This window comes from Pelodiscus sinensis, chromosome 5 (assembly GCF_049634645.1).
Source record: "Pelodiscus sinensis isolate JC-2024 chromosome 5, ASM4963464v1, whole genome shotgun sequence".
NCBI lineage: Eukaryota > Metazoa > Chordata > Testudines > Trionychidae > Pelodiscus > Pelodiscus sinensis.
Genome location: NC_134715.1, coordinates 66822065 through 66844681, shown reverse-complemented (window position 1 = coordinate 66844681; position 22617 = coordinate 66822065). Strand labels below are relative to the sequence as shown.

The following is a 22617-nucleotide window of genomic DNA, read 5'->3' as shown; positions in this document are numbered from 1 at the left end:
TCCCTTTGAGTGTGTGTGTGTGTACATAAATGCATAACAGTTTAACCCCTGAACCAACAGTAAATATTGTCAAAAACGTTTTAAAGATAACATAATTGGGGGCAATCCCCAAGGATTTGTTACTATCAGAGGTACAAATGCAACAGAATCTTGCTCATGCACACTGTGGCAAAGTTTTGCTGTGCCCCACGGGTCCTGTGATCCTTAGGCGGTTATTATATGCTTCAGAGGTTCACTGTGACCCTCCATGCTGCCTGTCATGTTTTTCTAGAAATCGGGGTTACAGCTTATTTAACTATTTTCATCACTGGCAAAGTCAATGAATGGGGAGAGGGAGATCCTGCCCTAATTCTTGGACCTCCTTTTCCCAGAATTAGTTCTTTCTCTGGTGCAGGGAAGTTGGAGGGAACACAGGCCTCCCCACTACTCTGGGTTCCAGCCAGGGACCCTAGGCAGCAACAACTGCTCAGGTTTTTCCCTCTAGCCCCAAGACAGCAGCCTTTTCCTGTGGCACTTCCCCAATCACTCCCCTAGTACTTTTTATCTGGTACCTAACTGAATGTTTGCCTTCTCTGCAAACATACTTCCTCCTTCCTTATCTGAGGAAAACCTTTTATAGCAGTGCCCCCAGGCTTTAATTGGCTGCAAGTGTCTGATTAGCCTGCATCTTCAGGCCAGCTATTAACTAGCCTCAGGTGTCTGCCTGCCGTAGTTATGGGGCAACAGACACTGGGAGTTTAATCAGAGAATAGAAAACTGTTTATCCAGCACTCTGTATACCTGTCTTCCATTAGACTGCAGCAGCCTGGGTCTGTCATAACACATACACACAATCCCCCAGAGCTTTACTCTGAGAGGATTTACCCCTTTCAATTTCTGTGGAATGATGTCCAAATCCTCTGTAGAACACATTAGCCCTTTAGAGATGGGAAACACAAATTGTCTCAGTTTCCTTCAAGCTCTTTACAACATCCACCCACAATTTATATAACATGCAGCAAATTCTAATTCTCTTCTCCTCTGGGGTAAGAGAACCTGTGGACTAAATCCACCAAAACTAGCATTACCCCTGGAACACAGTCCTTACAAAAGACCCTTCTTCTCCTTGTACTAGTCTAGTGCAGTATTCTTCAGTCTGATTTCCATTCCTCCCATTTATAAATTCCTCCTCCACCTACGTTTCCAGTACTTCTACTCTCAGGCTACATCTACACTACAGGGTTTTTGTGCAAAAATGGCTGGTTTTGCACAAAAAACTGGAGCATCCACACCTCAAGCGTGTTTTTGCACAAGTAAATTTACAGTAAAATGGCAGAACGGAGGGCTTTTTGTGGTGTAGGTATTTCTCCTTTTATGAGGAATAACTCCTTTTTGCGTAAGAGTTCTTGAGCAAAAAGCTGTGTGTGGATGCTCATCAGGGGTTTCTTGTGCAAAAAGAGCCTAACAGAAAAAGCACAGGTGCTCTGATGGCCATTCTGTTAATGGCAATCAGAGCTTACTTGTGCAAGAGCATCCATGCAGTGTGGAACCTCTCTTGCGCAAAAGTGCATTACTTTTGCGATGTGCTTTTGTAGTGTGGATGCACTTTTGTGCAAGAAGCTTTTGCGAAAGATCTCTTCCTGCAGTGTAGACGTAGACTCAGAGAAATACTTTCCTCCCAGGCTACTTGCTCACAATGGAAATAGCCTAAATAGTTTCAAACAAATACTGAGCATGGCTAATTTACATCTCATCCAACTTCTGGGATACTCTAGCCCATCAAGCAGCCATGCCACACAGCTCCCACAAGTCTGTATCAGCCACAGTACACAAAATAAAAAACAAGAAATAATGTACCCTTACCACTGTTTCATACCTTATTTCCACCACTTGCTACAGTGAAAACCTGTGGGCTATACAAATGTAAACATTTAAAAAACATCTGACAAAGTCAAAGACAACTGTATGAATGAATTTCCTGCTAAATTGCAATAGATGAAGAATTCCTTAAAGATAACATGGTATGTATATGGAAACAGGGAACACTTCTATTCTGTTTCAGATTCTGATCCAACCAAGATGTGGATCTTCTGAAATTGTCCTCCTTCTTCAGGAAAAGAGAAAGGAAAAAGTGAATGTTGCCTAGGTTACCTTTTCCTTGGCATGGAAATGGTAACCTAGGCAACCTTGCATGTACACATTGTGCACATACATACACACTCACATCTGGGGTCCTGTAGATAGGTGGGATAATGTGTCTTCACTCCCTTCAATCAGTTCTGAAGCATCTTTAATATTGCTTACATAAATGGTAAACAAAGCCACATAATTTAAATACACGTAAATGCAATTGTCTTGAATGGGCTGAGATTCCTTTGGAGTATACCAGACTAATACATTTTTTTTCCATATTGGATGCAGCTTCTCAGTCCCTCTCACTAGTGTAACTGCTCAGTACACCACAACCCTAGCAATGGCAGGTGCATTGCAACTCAAAGACAAGCACCGTAGATGCTTCAGCAGCTAGCCTTCTGGCTCCCCATAACCACTAAGACTCATAGCTAAGGAAGAGTATTTTACTAGAGCTGGTAATAAAGGGAAAGTTGCAGATACTCTAGGTACAGAAGCTTAGACCGTTACAGTTCAAAATGAGCAATAGTGATTGTTTGGGCTCTGGGGGCAGACCCAATCAAGCATCCGGGCTCTTTGGACCTAGTACATGGGGGCAGCTTCTCCAGTCCAGGCTCTATTCCAGTAAACTGAGGCTTGCAGGGTCCCAGGCCAGACCTTTCTTATTGGGGCCCATCTATGTATATGCCCTGCACATCCCCACCTGCTCACCCATAGTACCCCACAGACTTACATCCAGCTTTACCATCTGACAGTTCCATGTGCAGATCTCACCACTGTTCCTCAAGCTTCTCTCCAGCTCCCTGCTGCCACTCAGCTACCACCCACAAAGAGCTGGCCAGTTCCTGGTTCAGGATTTTTCCTTTCACAATGCTGGCAGAAAGGATAGTACTGTGGGAAAGAGCTGATAGCAAATGTAACCTCCTTCTTTAGAAATCGATCACATTAGACTCTTGCTAACCAAAATCTCTGTTTCCTGAGTGTACTTTCTTAAAGGACTTTTAAGCGAGCAAACCAACCAACCAAAAGATAAGACCCACATCAGAACTTCTTGGGCACGTGTACACGGCAGCTGGGAGCATGGTTTGTAACTGGAACAGATGGTCTAACACCTACTCCACTTACGCTACTGCTCTAAAAAATAGCAATGTGGATGTTGTTGCACAGACTACAGCTTGGGCTAGAGTCCAAGCTCACCTGACCCCTGAATCTGAGTGAGTGGCTAAAAAGAGCAGCTGCCTGAGTTATAAAATCCACACGGCAATTTTAGACACTAACTGGAGCAGAGCTGGCAAGCATCTGTCTACCCAGACCGGTAGGTATGGTCCCAGTTTGCAGTGTAGACAAACCCTTTATTTCATGTCCCTCCAACCTGCTGTTTCTTTGTAGTTGTGAACAGCATCAATAATAAAAAAACATCTGGTCAAAAGCCTAGAAAGAGACCCTTTCCCTGCTCTCTGTGGCAGCAGTCTGCCTGATCTCAGTATTCTACCAGGCAGAGCCAGCATATTAGATACTTTCAGATTTAAAAAGATAGCTCACAAAGCCAAACCACTTGTTTAAACTTGCTGGTCCTGGCTAAACTTCCATAGCAGAGGCCAGGCTATTTCGTTTCTTTACAGGGATGAATTTGGAATGTGATTTTGTCAACTCAAAAGGGTTCCACTCTTTAGCATTGAGACCGTCAGTACACTTTGTCACCCAGGAGTATGGTAATATAGAAAAACTGTGATTGATAAAAGGTGCAGGTTGCACCTCCCTTAGCTCACAGACATTTACCTCCCCCCCCCATTTCCCCTCTGTTCTGAAATTTGATTGGTCCTTTTTATATGTGTTCACTTTTTTTTTATTGTATCCCTTTGGTATATATGGTCATGCCTATTTTCTTCCACAATTTGATCTGAGAAAGTGGGTCTGGCCCACGAAAGCTCATCATCTAATAAACCATCTTGTTAGTCTTTAAAGTGCTACATAGTCCTGTATTTTGTTTCTCCCTTGGTCTGGCACTCTCAGGATCTGACTGGTACCAAATGAGGGACTTTGGCAGAGGTCAATTCCAGCCCCTTCCACCCAGCTCCATCCCAGCTCCAACTGCTGGTCCCCAGTCACTGGCCTCTTGGACTGGCCACTGCTGCCTGCCCCACTCAGGCTGCCAGTCCCGCTGCCGCAGGACTCAGTCTGACTGCTGACCTCGGGCTACTGCCAGCCCTAGCTGGATTGCTGGCCTGCTGCCTGAGCTGCCTGCTCCACTGCCGCTGGCCCCAGCTAGACTGCCATCCCCAGGCTGTCGGCCCTGGCATCCTGCTGCAGCCACCTGCCCTGGCCAGGCTACTGCCCCCTCTGTGTCTGCTGCCAGCCCCTGTGGGGCTGATATTGGACACGCTGCAGCTGCCACGGGGCCCTGCCAGGCTGCTAATGTCCACCCTTAGCTGGTCTGCTGTCGCTGGCCAAACTCCCAGCCCCAGCTTTGCTGACTGAGTCCCAGCCCCCAGAGCTCTCTGGCCTGGAAACATCCGTGGTCCTGCTGGATCACAGATCTTGCTGGATCAGAGAGACTCGTTTTTAAAGGATTGGCCTGTACTCTCTTTGCATTGAATGCTTGTTCTTGGATCAAACAATGCTTCCACTGAACAGCTAGGGATTGCACTCAGAGCCAGACACTTCAGTCTTCAAAGTAGCTGGGTCACCCAATGCTAAAATGTTATCATTTTAAGGAGAGCCATATCTTTTTAAATTTGCACTCATACAATGGTTATTTAGATGATGGATGTGATTAAATATTTAAGTACTCTCTTACTGTGGATTACTTTTTAGCCAAATAGATCTAACAAGGCAGCCTACGCATATCACTCATTCCTGGTATTCTTCAATTATTTTCCTAATTTATCAAAAATACATAATACTGCCAGTTAGACAAGGATGGAGTTATAGCAGTGCAGGGGTTATACGTTAAAGGCCTTGAGCTAAGTCAGCCAGCTGCATATTTGACATCGAATGAGATACTCTGGCATTTAGACATTAAATATTGAGTATATGACATTTTAAAAGGCAAAAGCACTTAACCCACATATAATATAATTAAGTTTTTCAAGTCACTATTGCCCATGCCAGCTAAGCCAAAATAGCAGCAAAAATTTGTCGAATAGAGGCTATAAAATCACCTAGTCAGTCCATTGATCTGTATAGTTGCCATATTCACATAAGTTTCTCGTGCTTCATTCTGAAAGGTCAAAAGTTCCATGGAATGGTTTATGAATTTAGCTATACTTGTCCATGCATATTTCTGCTTGCACTTTTAGACCTAAGCACTTCATACTTATTTTACACTGTGATTTTTTTAATAATATAAAAATGTCTATATTTAGTCATACATACTCTTGGAATTTATTCTTCTACTCAAGCAGAAATTAATGCATGAACTATGAAAACTCTCAAGTATCTTGGAATTTGGACAAGCCAAGTCATTCCGAGTCCTGTCTTGGCCTCTCAAAATTAAAATCTATATATTTGCCAGAAAGTCAAAGACTATATATGAATCAACCAGGGAAAATGGATCACAAATTATTATAGAAGGACAAAATGTGATTTATTACAGGGTAAATGTATCACAAATAATTTATTCTGGAACTGTAATTGATTATTCTTATCCTCTAATATTTTGCAGGGATCAAAGTTCAAGTCTGAGATTCAGTTCTGCTTGTATGGACAAATGCTTTTTAATTGACAAAGGCCATGTGGTAAGAAGTTACAGGGTTGCTAACTGACTACTTGGGTTTGAGATTGAGAATACTTGTTTTTATTTTAGATTCTGGAGTGATTCAGAGATTGGACAACTTTTTTTACTGAGTGATAAATAAAACAGAAACTAAGAGAAAGGAATGTTGAGAGTAGTTTTCTACTTCAAGTAAGTATCACTATGGGAAATTAAAGGAGGGACTGAAATAGAAATCCTTGAAAGCACCTCTTAGTGATGTGGATAGGAGCCTATTTGGACCAACCTTCCAGAGCTTTCAAACTACTCAAGGCAAAAAGGGGTAGAAAAGCAGAATTACCTTCCTTTGAATTCCATTCCTTTATCTCTTTTCTAATCCCTAAAGTCTTCCATTTAATAAGAAAGTGAGCAAAAATACATTCACATTTAAAATGACATTAAGAACAGTATTTAATTCTACAGTTTTTCTAGCTAGACTATAACATTACCTATTCATTGCTGTCACTGACAATTTAAGAGCTGATCATCAAAAACAAGCCTGATAGAAACATTACATAGGAGAGTCTCCAGTCTCATTTAACCTTCTCCCAATTACTACAATTTATCATTGTCCACCAGGCATTGCAAAAATATTAACAGATCTTGTAGGAAGATTAAGTTCCCAATAATAAATTTAGTCTCCACATCACAGATAAAATTAAATAAGAAGTTTCCACATGAGACCAATAACATTATTCAAACTCTTACAAAATGATGGTTTTAGTGTTTCCATTCAGTGAAATTTTCATTTCAGCTTTATGGGAGAATATATTTGAACAGGGACTATCTTCATATCTACAAATATTGTGAATAAACCAGCAATCCAATGGCATTGTTGCCAAATAATAAAGGACATGCAAGTTTGCTTCTGGTACAGGCTGGATCCTGTTTAGGTTGAATGTGTGTGTTTTCAGAAGTTCTTGCAGTTATGGGAGTACTTGGTCTCTGAATGTTTTTTAAAAAAGTCAGTAGATGTCTGATTTGTTTTGGAAGGTTGAGTCCAACTAGATTGCTGGTCAGGGTCTATCTTCAACCTCTCCCTGATGAGGTCAGTTTGTACCTGGTTTGTCAGGTCTTTGTGTCTGACAAAGGTTTATGCTGTCTTCCTCCCAGCATAGTCAGCTAGCTAACTTTGGGGAAGGGCAGCCTTCTTTCTGGTTGGTAACCCTTTTTGTGACAGACTCCTCTGTAAGCTTACTTCCTCCAAGTGAAGCAGGTTTCACGGATGTGCCTATTTAGTAGTCACTAGGCCCTAAGAGCTTCCAGTACTGGTCCCTCATTCTTCAGGTCAGCTAGGGCATGGAGTGCTGATAGGAGAAAATGCTTAGTGTTCCAAGAGGTTATTTAAAGGTAGTGCTTGTAGTCCTTTTCCTCATTTAATGTGTTTCTCTGAGAAACTTGTAATGTTGACACGTGAGTGAAATTTTACTTCTTTGCATAAGGACAATGCCATGACTGCCAGTAGAAAAAGCCTTATTGGTCACCCTTTAAATTCATAATACAGAAGATACTGACTTATTCAGTAGACTCTCTCACTGAAATCAATAGGAGGATTATTTAACATTAGCAGCTGCTACAGTGCTTAGCATCTCAAGATTTAGCTGTGAATTACTAATTAACCACCAGATAGTATGTCCTAGACTGAGAAAAACTGAAGATTTATATCTTGCTGCTAAACTCCTGTCACTTCCTGTTATCAGCAGCCTGCTATACTATCAATCTTTTATTATAATCCTGCTTGACTGATTTTTAATAAAATTAAAAATACTAATATTCCACCGATATTGCAGTTTTCTTCTGAGCTTACCAAAATGATAAAGTTTTGAATGTAGGAGTTTTGTTAAATATAAGCTTCTGGAAAAGCATTAAACAAAGATATAGAAGAAATTCCCATGACATGCCAGTGAAGTCAAGCATTTCTTATCCAGGAAGACTTTTGAATAAAGAATTGAAAGAGAATGCAAGGCATATATTCACCTAGCTTTGTTCTTCTTGCTTTTTTTTTTCAGAGTTGTAGTTCTGCCCCAACATCCCAGGTGAGGCAAACACTGAAGCTGAGCAAAGAGTTTTACAAATAAATTATTTCACCTCTTTTTAAAAAAATTGAAAAACATTTACAGTTTTCTTACTTTTGAATGTATTCACTAGGTCATGTCTCCAAATAAATCATAATATGTTTATGAGCATGTGTACATATTCAGTATCCAAATTCAAGCTGGGTTGTTTAGATTTGACGGGGTACAGAGGTCAGGGCACTGTTTCTGTTCCCAACTGGATGAGTGAAATTCTTCAGCTCAGGCTTCTAGTATGGATATAAGTTCAAAATTATTCTTTGAGAATATGTTTGTTTCATCCAGCTCTATTTGGATACCTTCAGTAGATACCTACACACTGAATGGCTATGTCTAGACTACGCCCATTTGGCGCAAGAAATATGCAAATGAGGTGAAGCACGGAATATCGCCATGCCTCATTTGCATAATTAATGAGGCCCCATTTTTGCACAAAACCCCCCTCTTGCGCAAGAGCCATTCTTCCTGAAAAAAATGCAGGTGCGGTGATATTCCACGCTTCATGTAAAAAATACATTTTATACCGTTCTCTTTTCTCATTTTAAAGATGTATGTTAACACATTTGTGAGGCCCTGATGAAGTAAAATCTAATATATAAAGGAGAATGTTTGTAAGTTTGTGCACTAATAACTTAGCCACTATAAGAGCTACAGCAACCAAACTTTGCATGGAATAACCTTTCATCCAGGAGAAATTTTAAGGTGCTTTTGGGCCTGAACTCAAGCTGCAAAAATCAAAAAGTAACCTGCCACACTGCACTGCAGGGGCCAACCCACCCACTTGTACCTACCACGTGTGGCCCCCAGCGCCGTCCAGGACTTGCCCCCTCCTGCTCGTGAGGTTACATAAGCAACCCTCTTGTTGACTATATGTAAGACACTAAAATAAAGGACATTAAAACCAGATAGATACTAAAATCAAAATGGAATCTGTGGACTGAGACACAAATCAAAATGGAGTTGTGGTGCATGATAGGAATTCTAAAATGGCATCCATGATTGACTTGAGACTTTAACTGCCAAAATCCATCGTTTGCACACAGCATCATGGCAATGCACCAGAGACTCTAGTTTTGCACCCAGCACTACACCTCTGCACTAGAGACACTCCTGATGTTTTCCCACCTTGGAACCTTTAAAAGCACACACCCCTGAGAGGATCAGGTTCATTTGGTTGGTTCACTCCCGTTTGTCCGCAGCTTCCACCAGGAAGAGGTGCTGTTCTTGAAGACCATGGCGAAGGCCAGGACCTACTTCAGGACAGACCAGACCCAATTCCATCGCTGCTTACAGGGTGCTCTAGTTCACTACTGTGGCAACTGCCCAGTGTTGTGGGCTCTAGCTACCTGCATCACCGATCCGAGCCCACCACCTAGTTCTACTCTGATTATTGTGGCGAAGGCCCTTTTCCCGGAGCCAAGAACCATTTATACTGGGTGTGTGTGCAATTTACCTACTGTCACACCATCGACAGAAGAACATCTACATTTGGACTCCCCAGTGTTTCTCCCCTGAGGCTACCCAAGCCAACGGGTTGAAGGTCCTGAACCTCGTGCAGTCATCTGGCAGCAGACAGGCTGAGTATTATACTCCCCTGTGTTACTTTGCTGTTCTATCTCCTTTTACATCTGGGGCATGTGGTTGGTTTACACAGTGTTATCCTATGTTTTATAGTTTTATGTTGTGTTATCTGTTGTATTCATAATATATTCTTTAAATTTGACATATGTGTCCATGTTTATTTGGACTTGAGCCTACAAATCCGCCGGTGACAGATACGGTGGTTTCCAGGTTAGACCATCTTCTGGGACAAAGGCATTTAACATCATTTAAGATCAGTAAATTTAGTTTACTAGTGCACCTTTGCTGGTTACACTTTTCTCCTCTCCCGCCCTCCACGCCGGCACACAATGCCCCAACCCCATCACGCACAATGTCTTGAGCACCTGCCCTGCCCCCCGTGGCACCTGGAGCCCCAGTCGCTGGGGCGCCCCTCCCTCGTGTAACCATCTCTCCGGGGATGACGCGGACCTATATTTTAATCCCTATAGAAATCAGTACAACTTTTCTACCATTCCAAAAAAGATAATAGACTACTGTTTTTCTACATTTTGTTCCTCCAGTTTCCCAAGCAACGCCGGGTAACTTCAGCTAGTATTAAAATAAAAAGAGGATCTGGCCTACCTACATAATCAGAGTACAATAAGCAAACATGGGGAAATCTGAGATTTGACCCTAGTCCTCACACCAGGATCTGGAAGAATCAATTCCTGAAAAAGAATTCTCTCTGGGTACGTCTACACTACAGCGCTAGTTCGAACTAACTTAGTTCGAATTAGTTAATTCGAACTAAGCTAGTTCGAACTAACGCGTCTAGAACTAAAAACTAGTTCGAACTAGCGTTTTGCTAGTTCGAACTAGTAAGTCCACATTTTGTGGACTCTGAACAGGGCTTAAGGATGGCCGGAAGCAGTGCCGGCAGGGCATAAAAGGAGGACTTAGAGCATGGAGATGCTGTCTCAGGCTAGCCGAGGGCTGCGCTTAAAGGGTCCCGACCCCCACCCCGGACACACAGTTCTAAGGGGTGCCCCGCTTCCAAAGAAGTTCTGGCTTGGAGTGCCCACACTGGGCACATCACACCACTCGGCCATCAGCCCGGCTGCACTTGCCGCAGGCTGCCATCTGGGGAGAGGGAGTAATTGGGGGGCTGCAGGAGAGCTTCCACCCCCAGAAGCCCGCAGAGCCAGCCCAGTCCTCCCCATCGGGGGCTCGTACCCCATTCCTCCCTCACCTCCTTCCACTTACCCTTCCCTAGCCCCTCTTCTTATTGATGTACAAAATAAAGATAACGTTTCTTCCAACATTGACTCTGTCTTTATTGAAAAAAACTGGGGGACACTGGGAAAAGGAGGTGGGAGAGGGGAAGAGAAAGGCTGGGAGAGGGGAGGGCAACTAACATGATCAGGGGTTGGGAACAGGTCCCAGATGAAGAAAGGCTACAGAGACTGGGACTGTTCAGCTTAGAAAAGAGGAGACGGAGGGGGGACAGGATAGAGGTCTCTAAAAGCAGGGGTTGGGTGGAGAGGGTGCATTCAGAAAAGTTCTTCCTGAGTTCCCATAAAGAAGGACTAGAGGACACCAAAGGAAAGGAATGGGTAGCAGGCTTGAAACTAGTAAGAGAAAGTTGTTGTTGTTGACAAAGCAAATAGTTAACCTGTGGAACTCCTTGCTGCAGGAGGCTGTGAAGGCTACAACTAGAACAGAGTTGAAAGGGAAGTGAGATAAAGTGATGGAGGTTGGGTCCATGGAGTCCTATTAGCCAGAGGGTAGGAGTGGTGTCCCTGCCCAAAGTTTGTGGAAGGCTGGAGAGGGATGGCACGAGACAAATGGCTTGGTCATTGTCTTCGGTCCATCCCCTCCAGGGTCCCTAGGGTTGGCCGCTGTTGGCAGACAGGCTACTGGGCTAGATGGACCTTTGGTCTGACCCAGTACGGCCATTGTAAGCTCAGGGCTCAGTGTCGGGGGTCTCAGTGGACCCCCTTGATTTTCATGCACACCTGGTCCTGGGTGGCCAGGCTGGCAGCTCTCCTGCCCTAGACAGCCACTTTCCTGTGCCTAGTGCGGAGATCGTGGACGAGGTCCACGATGTCCGCACTAGCCCAGGAAGGTGCCCGCCTCTTGCGGTCCAGGGCAAGCTCCCGGGAGCCGCCAGCCTGGTCCCGGCAAGAGGGGGTGGGCTGGGGGGCATCGGGTGGGTGGCTCTGTGCCGTGCCAGGTGCAGGGTCTGCTAGCTGGGTGCTGGCAGGCTTGCACCTGGCACGGGCACCGTAGCCAGCCCGTGCCCCTTTAAGGGGTCCGGGGCCGGGAGGGGGGCATAGAGTTTCCCTGGTGTTGGCCAGAGTGGCCACCAGGGAAACCTGGGGAGGGCTAGCCTCCCACTAGTTCGAACTAAAGGGCTACACAGCCCTTAGTTCGAACTAGCTAGTTCGAACTAGGCGTTAGTCCTCGTAAAATGAGGTTTACCTAGTTCGAACTAAGCGCTCCGCTAGTTCGATTCAAATTCGAACTAGCGGAGCGCTAGTGTAGCACCTATTAAAGTTAGTTCGAACTAACGTCCGTTAGTTCGAACTAACTTTGTAGTGTAGACATACCCTCTGTCCTTAAATAGGCATGTGTCTGCCTAGTTCTTGCATTAGAATTTGATATATTGGTCCTCATATATGTTGTACTAGTCATGCTTGATCCTTCTACTATGCATCTGCTGGTATGAGAACTAGCAGGAGGCCTAACTGTATAAAAGGGGAACCTTGTTTCACTCTGGAATTGGCACCCAATTTCTTGGCTCAGGGTAGAAGTAGCACTGATAATCTCTAGAGAAAACTGCATGTGGTCCTACTAAGTATGGTAATCTTTTCTTTTCTTCTTTTTACAGGCCTGGAAGGGGGGGGGCACAAATAATGAGGAAAATGGCAGGAATTTAAGCATTCAGAAGAGGAGAAAAACATAGTAAATTAATTTCAATTTAGGTCTGACAACTGAGAAAACATATTCTGCACAGCCAATTAAAATGAGGGACACTTTCAGATAGCACTGAAAGATACTTGAGCATTTACTTATAATAGGATGGAAAGGATTAAGCTACCATAGCAACATATCTTGATAACTTCCATTAAAATAAGTTATTAAGCTCTGCACCATTTTGACTCATATCTGGAACTCCAACTGCAGTAAAGAATAAAGGAAATCCAAAAGCTTTTTTGGTAGCCAAAAGGAGTCAAACCGTGAGGGTCTTATTGAAATAACCACCTTGTTCCTTTTCTATTCTGACAGACTGAGTGTCCAGATCACTACAGACCAAAGCACATGAACTTCGTAAATACTTAGTAAACAAAAACTTTCTCTGGAAGACAAAGTCAAGACTTTTTCTAGATGGGCATTTGACCCAGGTGGAACTGCAACTGAAGGCAGAGCTTCCCTGTGAATGAAAGGAAAATTAAACCAGCATTTAAAAACAACAGCAGAGTATCAGACAGAAGTTATATAAAACCAAAATGCAAGACACCTCCATAAACAGCATTTTGTTACATGCTACAGGATCCCTACTAAATGGATTTCTCCAATGAACCAAACTACAAAAAACAAATATTTCAGATCTTGGAAAAAGTCATCCCAAAAAGGAACTCACTTGTTACATCTCGGCTACGTCTACACTGGCATGAATTTCCGGAAATGCTTAAAACGGAATACATTCCGTTTTCAGCTTTTCCGGAAAAGGAGCGTCTACATTGGCCACGGAGTTTCCGCGATAACGATGCGCTTTTCCGGAAAAGCGCGTCTACATTGGCGGCGCGCTTTTCCGGAAAAGCAAAAAGCCCGGAACCATTTTGAAAAGGGCAAAGGCCACCAGACCTTTCCGGGGGCGGGGCCGGAGCTCCGTCCAGACGCGTGGTTAAAGGGGTCTCGCCGGGCAGCCGTTTGTCTCGTGCTCCCGTGCCTTGGGACCTCTGCCAGAGACTGGCACCCTTCACAGGGTCGGTGGCTGCCCTGTGAGTTTTGGGGACACCACCCTTTGGCCCCCCCACCAGCTTTTCCTGGCATTTTATTTTTTCTGCTCTGCACTGTCTGCTATGGAGCCGTGGATGGCCATGTACCTGCTCGGGCCCCTGTTAGACCTGTACAGGTGCCTGGAGCTCGTGCTGCAGGCTGGTGCCCTGCTGTACACATACCAGGAGGCAGAGATTGCCTTGGACTCCCTCACCAGGGAGGTCCTGGCAACCGCGTGGCATCAGCACCCAACGATAGACCGGCCCATTTGGACTTTGGAAACGAGCACCGACTGGTGGGACCGTGTGGTCCTCGGACGATGGGACGACTACCAGTGGGTCCGGAATTTCCGAATGAGAAAGCGGACCTTTTTGATGCTGTGCACCTGGCTGACCCCCGCGCTGCAGAGAACCGCCACCCGGCTGCGGGCACCCATCCCCGTCAACAAGAGGGTTGCCATCGCGCTGTGGAAGCTGGCCACACCAGACAGCTACCGCTCGGTGGCACACCAGTTCGGGGTGGGAAGATCCACCGTTGGTGTTATCGTCATCCAGGTAAGTCCCAGGGGGAGTGAGATAGGGGAGGGTGCTCCACTCCAGGCCCAGGGACACCCAAGACTCCAGGCTGGGTCGCTCAGGGGTTTCGACCGTCCCTCCCTTGCACCGGCCCACTGGTGGGGGGGGGGCGTGGGGCGAGGGGGGCCCTGTGTGTGTGTGTGTGTGTGTGTGTGTGTGTACAGAGGGAATCAAGGGGGGGACCCAAGGGAGCGCACACTCACCCCTGGCTGTATGTAATGTGTTCCCTTGTGTTTCTCTGCACCCTTCTGCAGGTCGTCCACGCCATCAACGATGTCCTGCTGCCAAGAATCATCCGCCTGCGCGATGTCGATGAGACCATGGCCGGCTTCGCTGCCCTCGGGTTCCCCAACTGCGGGGGAGCCCTGGACGCCACCCACATCGCCATCCGGGCCCCGGAGCATCGAGCGGGCCATTTCATGAACCGCAAGGGGTACTGCTCCATCGTCCTGCAAGCCCTCGTGGATCACCGGGGTCGCTTCCTGGACATCTACGGCGGCTGGTCCGGCCGGGCACACGACGCCCGCATCCTCCGGAACTCAGGACTGTTTCAGAGGTTGGAGGCGGGCACCTACTTCCCCCGGCGGGACTTGACTGTCGGGAATGTGCCGATGCCCATCTGCATCGTCGGGGATGCGGCCTACCCCCTGATGCCCTGGCTCATGCGGCCCTACACGGGGCAGCCGGACCAGAACCGGGCCCGGTTCAACGACCGCCTCAACCGGGCCCGAAACCCAGTGGAGCTGGCGTTTGGACGGTTAAAAGCCCGCTTCCGTTGTTTGCTCACCCGTCTCGACATGGGTGAGCAGAATGCAACAGAAGTGCTGGCCGCGTGCTGCGTGCTCCACAATATTGTGGAGCGCAGTGGGGAGGCCTTCCTCCCTGCATGGGTGGCAGCTGAGGCACAGACCTTGGACCAGCCCGACACAGCTGCCATCCGCCAGGCGCGCCAGGAGGCGGTGCGCATTAGAGAGGCCCTGGTGGACATGTTTGCCCAAGCCCCGTAGCAGGGTCGCTTGGGTCACCCCAGAGTACTCCGTCCCAGCTCCTACCCTTCCCCACCTCCTCCCCTTACCTCCCCCCTCCCCATAGTATAGTAAAGCGTCGGGTCACAGCACATCGCGGCCGTCATCGAGTCTGTTCGTCGGGTGCGTCGGGTGTAGTTAGGGTTTTTCTTTTAAGTTAGGCTAGGGTTTAGGCCACCATCGCCGTCCTGAGGAACAGCCAACAGGATTTGGGACTTGTGTCGAAGGCTTACATCAGTGCCATCTTCAATGGATCTCCTGGCTGTTCCTCTCCTGAGGCCCGGAAGGCCCAAAGGACTGACATGGCCAGGAACACCACAGTCATCCGTCGAGGGATCTCCTGGCTGTTCCTCTCCTGAGGCCCGGAAGGACCAAAGGATCGAGGTGGCCAGCAACACCACAGTCATCCGTCGAGGGATCTCCTGGCTGTTCCTCTCCTGAGGCCCGGAAGGACCAAAGGATCGAGGTGGCCAGCAACACCACAGTCATCCGTCGAGGGATCTCCTGGCTGTTCCTCTCCTGAGGCCCGGAAGGACCAAAGGATCGAGGTGGCCAGCAACACCACAGTCATCCGTCGAGGGATCTCCTGGCTGTTCCTCTCCTGAGGCCCGGAAGGACCAAAGGATCGAGGTGGCCAGCAACACCACAATCGTCCTCCCTGCGCCTAACTTATGTTTTTGAATGTGTACTGTACTGCATATTGTAACCATTTTTTTCTGCTTGTTTGTTGCTATGTAAATATAGTTTCTGGTTTACATCTTTACTGAAAAGTCTCAAGTATTTCTTTATGCGCCGCGAACCAATGACCACTGAAAAAGCCCCCCCCCCCCGGTGATAGAGTCATGAATTTGTTGTCCACAGTTGTAACCCTCTTTAAATTGAAGTGGCTAATTGGCATCTCACATAATTTCTGTACAGTTACTAGAGGAACACAATAACCACACAAGATTGAAATGAAAACAGAACTTTTTATTTACAAAGGAGGGGGGGGGGAGCTTTAACTGTGAGAAGGAGGGGGGGACCTTTAACTGCGAGAAGGAGGGGGGGGAGCTTTAACTGCGAGAAGGAGGGGGGGACCTTTAACTGCGAGAAGGAGGGGGGGGAGCTTTAACTGCGAGAAGGAGGGGGGGGCAGTTACTGGGACGGGTGGCCCCTGCGAGCGCCCCTCTGGGGGCGGACCTGCCCACGCTGGGCAGACCGCGTTGGGGCAGCCTGCACGCTGAGGTGCCCACGAGTAGGAGCACGAGTAGGAGCACGAGTAGGAGCACGAGTAGAAGCACGAGTAGGAGCACGAGTAGGAGCACGGTCTTCAGGGTCAGGAGCAGGACCATGAGCAGGGTCAGGGTCAGGAGCATGAGCAGGGTCAGGGTCAGGAGCATGAGCAGGGTCAGGGTCAGGAGCATGAGCAGGGTCAGGGTCAGGAGCATGAGCAGGAGCAGGAGCAGGGAGAGGAGCAGGAGCTGGGAGAGGAGCAGGGATAGGAGGGGGCATGGGCTGTGCTCCCGGAGGGATGGCGGGGGCATGCGGTCCGGCCATGCCATAGTGGATGGCATGTATTAAATGTGCCGTCAGGGTGCCCATTGTGGCACGCATCTCGCGGCATTCCTCCAGGAACGCAGCCCATCCCTCCTGCCGCCACTCCTGGTCCCCCTGCACACGCTCCGCAATGGAGGTCTGGATCCCCTCCACCGCGGTGACATGACGCCGAAGCAGCTGGTCCCGGTGTCGGAGCCTGGTCCTCCGGGCTTGGGCAGCTGGGGGTGCCGCTGCTGCTGGAGTCGCTGGTCTGGTGCTGGGTCCCGCTGCAGGGAAGAGAAGAAAGGACGGGTCAGTTAGGTAGGCCATCCACTGTCCCCACACTTCCATGCCCTCCACCCCAGAGCCCCAGGTGACCGCACAGTTGTGGCTTGGGCCCACTCAGTTCCCCTCCTGCTCCCGGGGGGTGTTGTATGTTGGCAAGAAGGACCACCCCTGGGAGTAGGGTCCTCCTTGCAGTATTGTAAGCACCGGTCTGTATCCTGGCTCCGTGCAGGGCAGGAGGGTGCTTGTGCTGCGTTCACCTGTGGAACTCCCTGCCGGTGGACACTGTGAAAAGCTTAGGGCTAATCACTGGTGTTTGACAGGGAGCGAGATGCATCCCCACGCAGTGCCTGGGAGCACACCTGTCAGTGGCGGTCTGGGCTCTCAGATCCCATTGCGTGCGATATCTCCTGGTCAGAACCAGAAAGGGTGACTGGGTGGGGGGATGTCCCATCCTTGCAGCAAAACTCAGGGGCCCATCTCCCTCCCACTATCCCTCCCGCAAGCCTGGTAGCCCAGGGACAGGTGTGGCCGCAGTGGGGACTTCCCTCGGGGAACCTGCCAAGGCACTGGGAGCAGGTGAGCGGCTCGGTGGCGGTCCACGGTCACAGGACTGTGACGCTGCACTTATCCCAGGAGCAGCTGGCTGTGCCTCACAGCCAGGCCTGGGACAGTGTGCCATTCCCTGTGCTGCACCCCTTGGTGGAGCAGCAGGCTCTGGGCTGAGTCCCTCGGGCCCTGGCCGGTTCCAGCCGGCATCCACCCTTCCCCCTGATCCCGCTGAAATGTGTGTGAGAAGCACGGTCCCAGCCGTGCCCGCAGCTGCCTGCCACGGCCACCTGCCGCTCAGTCACCAGGCTGCACGTGGTTGCACGTGCTGCTAACTGCCGCATGCTATGCAGCGTGCAGCTCACGTGGCCTGAGTGACATGCTCTCCCCTTCCCCCCTCCGGACACTTGGGTCTCGCTCCCCCCCGCCCTCCGCCCCCCGCCCTTTGGGAGTGTAACCTTCAAAGACTCACCAGTGGGTTCCTCCCCGGCCACAGAGGAGCTGCTGGAGGGGGCCTGCTGGGTGGCAACGCTGGCCTCCTCTCCCGAAGCGCCGCCGCTGTCGTCTTCCTCCTCCGGTTCGGTGGGACGAATGATCGGGGGGTGCTGGCAGGTGTCAACGGGGACAGCTGGGCCTTGCGGGGCTGGCTCGCCCAAAAATGAGTTCAGCCGCTCAAAATAGGGGCAGGCATCAGGCCCTGCTCCCCTCCCCTCCGTGGCCCGCACGTACCCCAGCCGCAACTCCTTAACCTTCGAGCGGACCTGCTCGCAGTTGCGGCTGGGGTGCCCTTGCTGGGCGAGGTTCCGGGCCATCCGGGTGTACAGCTCAGCATTCCGGCGGCGGGACTGGAGGTCATGGAGACCCTCCTCCTCCTCCCACAGGTCCAGGAGGGCCTCCAGCTCCCTGGGGGTCCAGGATGGGGCCCTGCGCTTCCGGCCCCTGGGGGCTTCCTCCTCTGCCCCGGGTGACGGTGGCTGACCACCTCGAGCTGCCATGCCTCCGCTGAGGTGGCTGGGCAGCACACTTGCCACGTCGCAGAGCTGGGAAGGGAGGTCTCTGAGGGCCTCCTGCCACGTGCGGCCAGTAGCGTGCTGGCTCTTTAAGCCCTCGGGTAATGCGGAAGTCCGTGGCTTCTACGGGGTCTCCCGCCGTCCAAACCGCTTTTTTACGTTTCTTCTGCTTTTCCGGAAAAGCTGTCTACACTGGCCCTTTTCCGGAAAAGCTTTTCCGGAAAAAGGACTTATGCCCGAGCGGGAGCATCGTACGGTTTCCGGAATAGCGGCTGATTTTGTACAGTACAGCATCGTTGCTTTTCCGGAAATTCAAGGGCCAGTGTAGACAGCTCGCGGCTTATTCCGGAAAAGCGGCTGATTCTCCGGAATAAGTGGCCCAGTGTAGACACACCCCTCAGGTGCTAGGAGGATAAATGAAATATGATAATTAAGCAGAGAACTGACAATAGTTACAGATGACCTGCAGCGTAGTTTTAATGCTTTGCTACCATATGAGTTCTCATATTTTAGTTACAGTTTTGCTTTGAACTATCATACTTCAACTGGAAAATAAATACAAAGCCCAGTTCAGCACCGATAGCAACCTAATGAATCATCTACAATTCAAAATACAAACATAGTCTGGAAAATGACTAAACCAATAAGAATATATTGAATGATTGCAAAAAAAAATCATAGATTCCAAGGCTAGCAGGGACTGCTGTGATAATCCGTGTACCCTGTAGTATACAAACCAGAGAATTTCTACAAAATAATTCATAGGGCAGAGCTTTTACAAAAATATCCCCTCTTCATAAATTGTCAGTGATGGAGAATCCACTTTGACCTTTTGTAAATTGTACCAGTACTTAATTACCCTCTCTCGTGCACATTTATGTCTTATTTCCAGTCTGATTTTGTCTAGCTTCAACTAACACCACTGATTATGCTATATCTTTCTCTGCCAAATGGAAGAACATATTTTAAAATATTTGTTGCCTCATGTAACACTTCTAGACTGTAATCAAGTCACTCCTTAATGTTCTCTTTGTTAAACTAAGTAGCTTTAGCTCCTTGAGTCTAACTATGACTCTAGTTCTTAATCATTCTTGGGGCTCTCCTCTGAACCCTCTCCAATTTATCAACATTGTTCCTGAATTGTGGGCCACCAAAACTGTGCACAGTATTCCAGCAGTAGTTATATCAGTGCTGGATACCTTGTAAAAAAACCTCTTTCTTCATACTAAAGAATGTCCTGTTTATTTATCCCAGGATTAACTTATTCATCCACAATGACTTCCAAATTTTTTTCAGAGTCACGGCTTCCTAGGACAGAGTTCTCCATTGTGTAAGTATGGCTTATATTCCTTGTTCTACATATATAAATACACATTTACCAGTATTAAAAACATAAATTGTTTGCTTGTGCCCAGTTTACCAAGTGCTACAGATCGCTATGTATCACTAACCTTTCCTCTTTATTATTTATCATTCCCTAAATTCTTCTATCCTCTGCAAACTTTATCAGTGATGATTTCATAATTTTATATTTTCTTCCACATCACTTATAAAAATGTTAAATTATATAGGGCTATGAGCCAATTCTAGCAGGATTGCACCGGAAACACACCTGCTTGATGACTTGTCTCCAATCACAATTACATTGATATTTAACAGATCAGTCAGTTTTTAATCCATTTTATGTGTGCCAAGTTAATTTTACATCATTCTTGTTTTAAGTTAAAATGTTGTACAAGTCCAAGCTGAACACTATATAGAAAACAAAGTATAGTATGCCAATACTATTATCTTTAGTAACAAAACTTAAAATTTCATTTAAAAAATTATCCAAGTTAGTCTAACAGGATATATGTTTAATAAACCTGTGTTAATTTAGTTATTACCTTCTTTTATTTCTTTATTAAATTGAGTTCTGTTTCAGCTGCTTCATTTCTTGACCGAGGTCAATGTTAGGCTGACAGGACTATAATTACTTGGACTATCCTGTTTGCCCTTTTTAAAAATAGGCAAATGTTAGTCATCTAACAAGCACTCAACCAGCTCTTTTAAAACTTTTACAGGTTATCTTGACCTGCTGATTTGAAAATGTTTAACTTTAGTAGCTTTTGTGTAACATCCTCCAAAAATACTAGTAAATTGGAAAGAGTATTTTCAGCATCATATGATAAAACTATATTAAATCCACCCCAGAAATATATAACAAATATATATTGTACACTTCCTCCTTTTCTGCATTATTATTGATAATTCTATCATTTCTATTTAGTAATGGACCAAATACTATTGTCATGATTCTTTTTGTTTCTAATATTTTTTAAAACTGCTTATTGTCATTAGTTGTTCTGGCCATAGAGTTAATTGACAAGAGAAGCAAAGGGTCCCAAGATTTTCAACAATTCCAGATTTCTGATTTATATGCATTACTATAATTCATTATTCCCCTTTCTTCCTATTTTTATATTCTAGGGGGCTGCGCCCTCTGCTCGATATGTTCACCTCCCGCCCTTTCTCTGGCCTCTTTAGCTTCACTGAGAGACCCTGTTGATGTTGAAAACACTGATGACATGATGATGTCATTTTGTCACCCAGCAGGAAAAATTTTTTTATATGTGGAGAGAGATTGTTTTCTGTAGTTGCCTTCACTTTTCCTCGAAAGCATGCCATTGTTTTAAACCAGCAGTCTTCTCCAATTACTTAAAATGTGGCAGGAATGCTCTATAAAAGAGATATGTGTACATGTGTGTAAATAGATACATACATTCAGGAATTGTATATAGGACCAATGAAATTGTGACTGCTGGGCATTGAAAATGGTTTCTTGTATTGTGCTTTTAATTTGCTGTTAGAGTATTTAAAAAAAAATACTTTAATTCTTCATTGTGGCTGACCAGAAATGTTGAGATCTACATATAGAAAAGGTATCTAGATGCCTCTAGAAGATGTAGGTAAGTGTCTAGATGCTTTTGTAAATCCCATGATACAGGTTAAGTACCTAACTCCCATTGGCTTTATTGAAAATTAGGTTCCTAACTTGTTTAGATAATAATATAAGGCCCACTAGGCACCTCTCTGCATCTTTAGTTACTTAAATACTTTTGAAAATCTGGAAAAGGTTACTTAAGTAATGGCTGTAAACAACATTCTACTCCAAGCTAAGATGCAAAAACATGCAGACATCTCAAGTCTACCATGAATGTACTTCCCTCCAAATTCTGCCATCTTCCATAGTTTGGAAACTGCTACTGAAACATCATCCCCTGTCTCAGAGAACATCTGTTCTGCTTCATAGATTACTTAGTCACAAAGAGAAACAGTTTATCAAATAAAGTTAGATCCATGATTTGAATCCAGCTATAAAAGACAATAATAAGGAGTGTTCAGATCCTCATCAAAAATGTTTTCGAAGACTAAACCTCTTTTGGCAGATTAAAGGTCTAAGAAGGACAGACACATTCTCCCACAATATATTGTGAACAAAATCCTAGAATGTCTCCAATTAGTGAGGTATTAGGATTTCTGGAGCAGTATCCCAGAGCTCTTGTCATAGAACTCTTGCCACTACAGTGCCTGTGTGGATATGTCTACAAAGACAAGTTGTGTGAAGCTCTGCAGTGTGGATGTTCTGCATTGTGGATGCTGACTCGGTTAGCACATGCCTTCATGCAGGTCAGCTAGGATTGGGTACACACTGCAATGAAGACATGCCCTTTGGGTATTGGAGATAAGGCCTTATGGACAAACTAAAGTGGCTGCAAGTCCAGAAAAGAAACATGGCACTTGAAGTGATTACATTGAATAAACAATGTGTAAGGACTTCCTAAGTTGTCAGCACTTCAGCTAGCTGATGAAAAAAAAAAGCTAAAACTTTAGATATCGGCTACACCTCTTGTTAGTTTCTTTATGCAAATTTAACACACTTATAAATAAATTGATTAGAGACTGTGCAGTATTAGGCACCAAAGATAATGAAGAAAGAGCACACAGTTGGAAATTAAGCCGCAGCTGGAAACTAAACATGCTGTTGATATCTGCAGCGGTGGCAAAGAAACAAAAGCACGGCTACAAAAAGTTTAAAACATTAAAAATCATGGAAAAGCAGCAACGTTGTAATTTCAAAGGTAAGAAAACTTAATACATTTACTTTACTGAACGAGATATATTTATAAACAGTTTCATAAT

The 22617-nt window shown here is 46.4% G+C and overlaps 1 protein-coding gene across 1 annotated transcript; it reads right to left on the bottom strand.

Moving 5' to 3' along the window:
- Window positions 1-16121: 16121 nt before the first annotated feature.
- Window positions 16122-18822, bottom strand: LOC142829622 (uncharacterized). Its single transcript, XM_075930201.1, has 2 exons — window positions 17898-18822; window positions 16122-16878 (listed from the first exon to the last, which is right to left on the bottom strand). Exons 1-2 carry the CDS (start codon window positions 18418-18420, stop codon window positions 16211-16213), a joined length of 1191 nt encoding a protein of 396 aa, XP_075786316.1. The 5' UTR covers window positions 18421-18822; the 3' UTR covers window positions 16122-16210.
- Between the last annotated feature and the right edge of the window lie 3795 nt (window positions 18823-22617).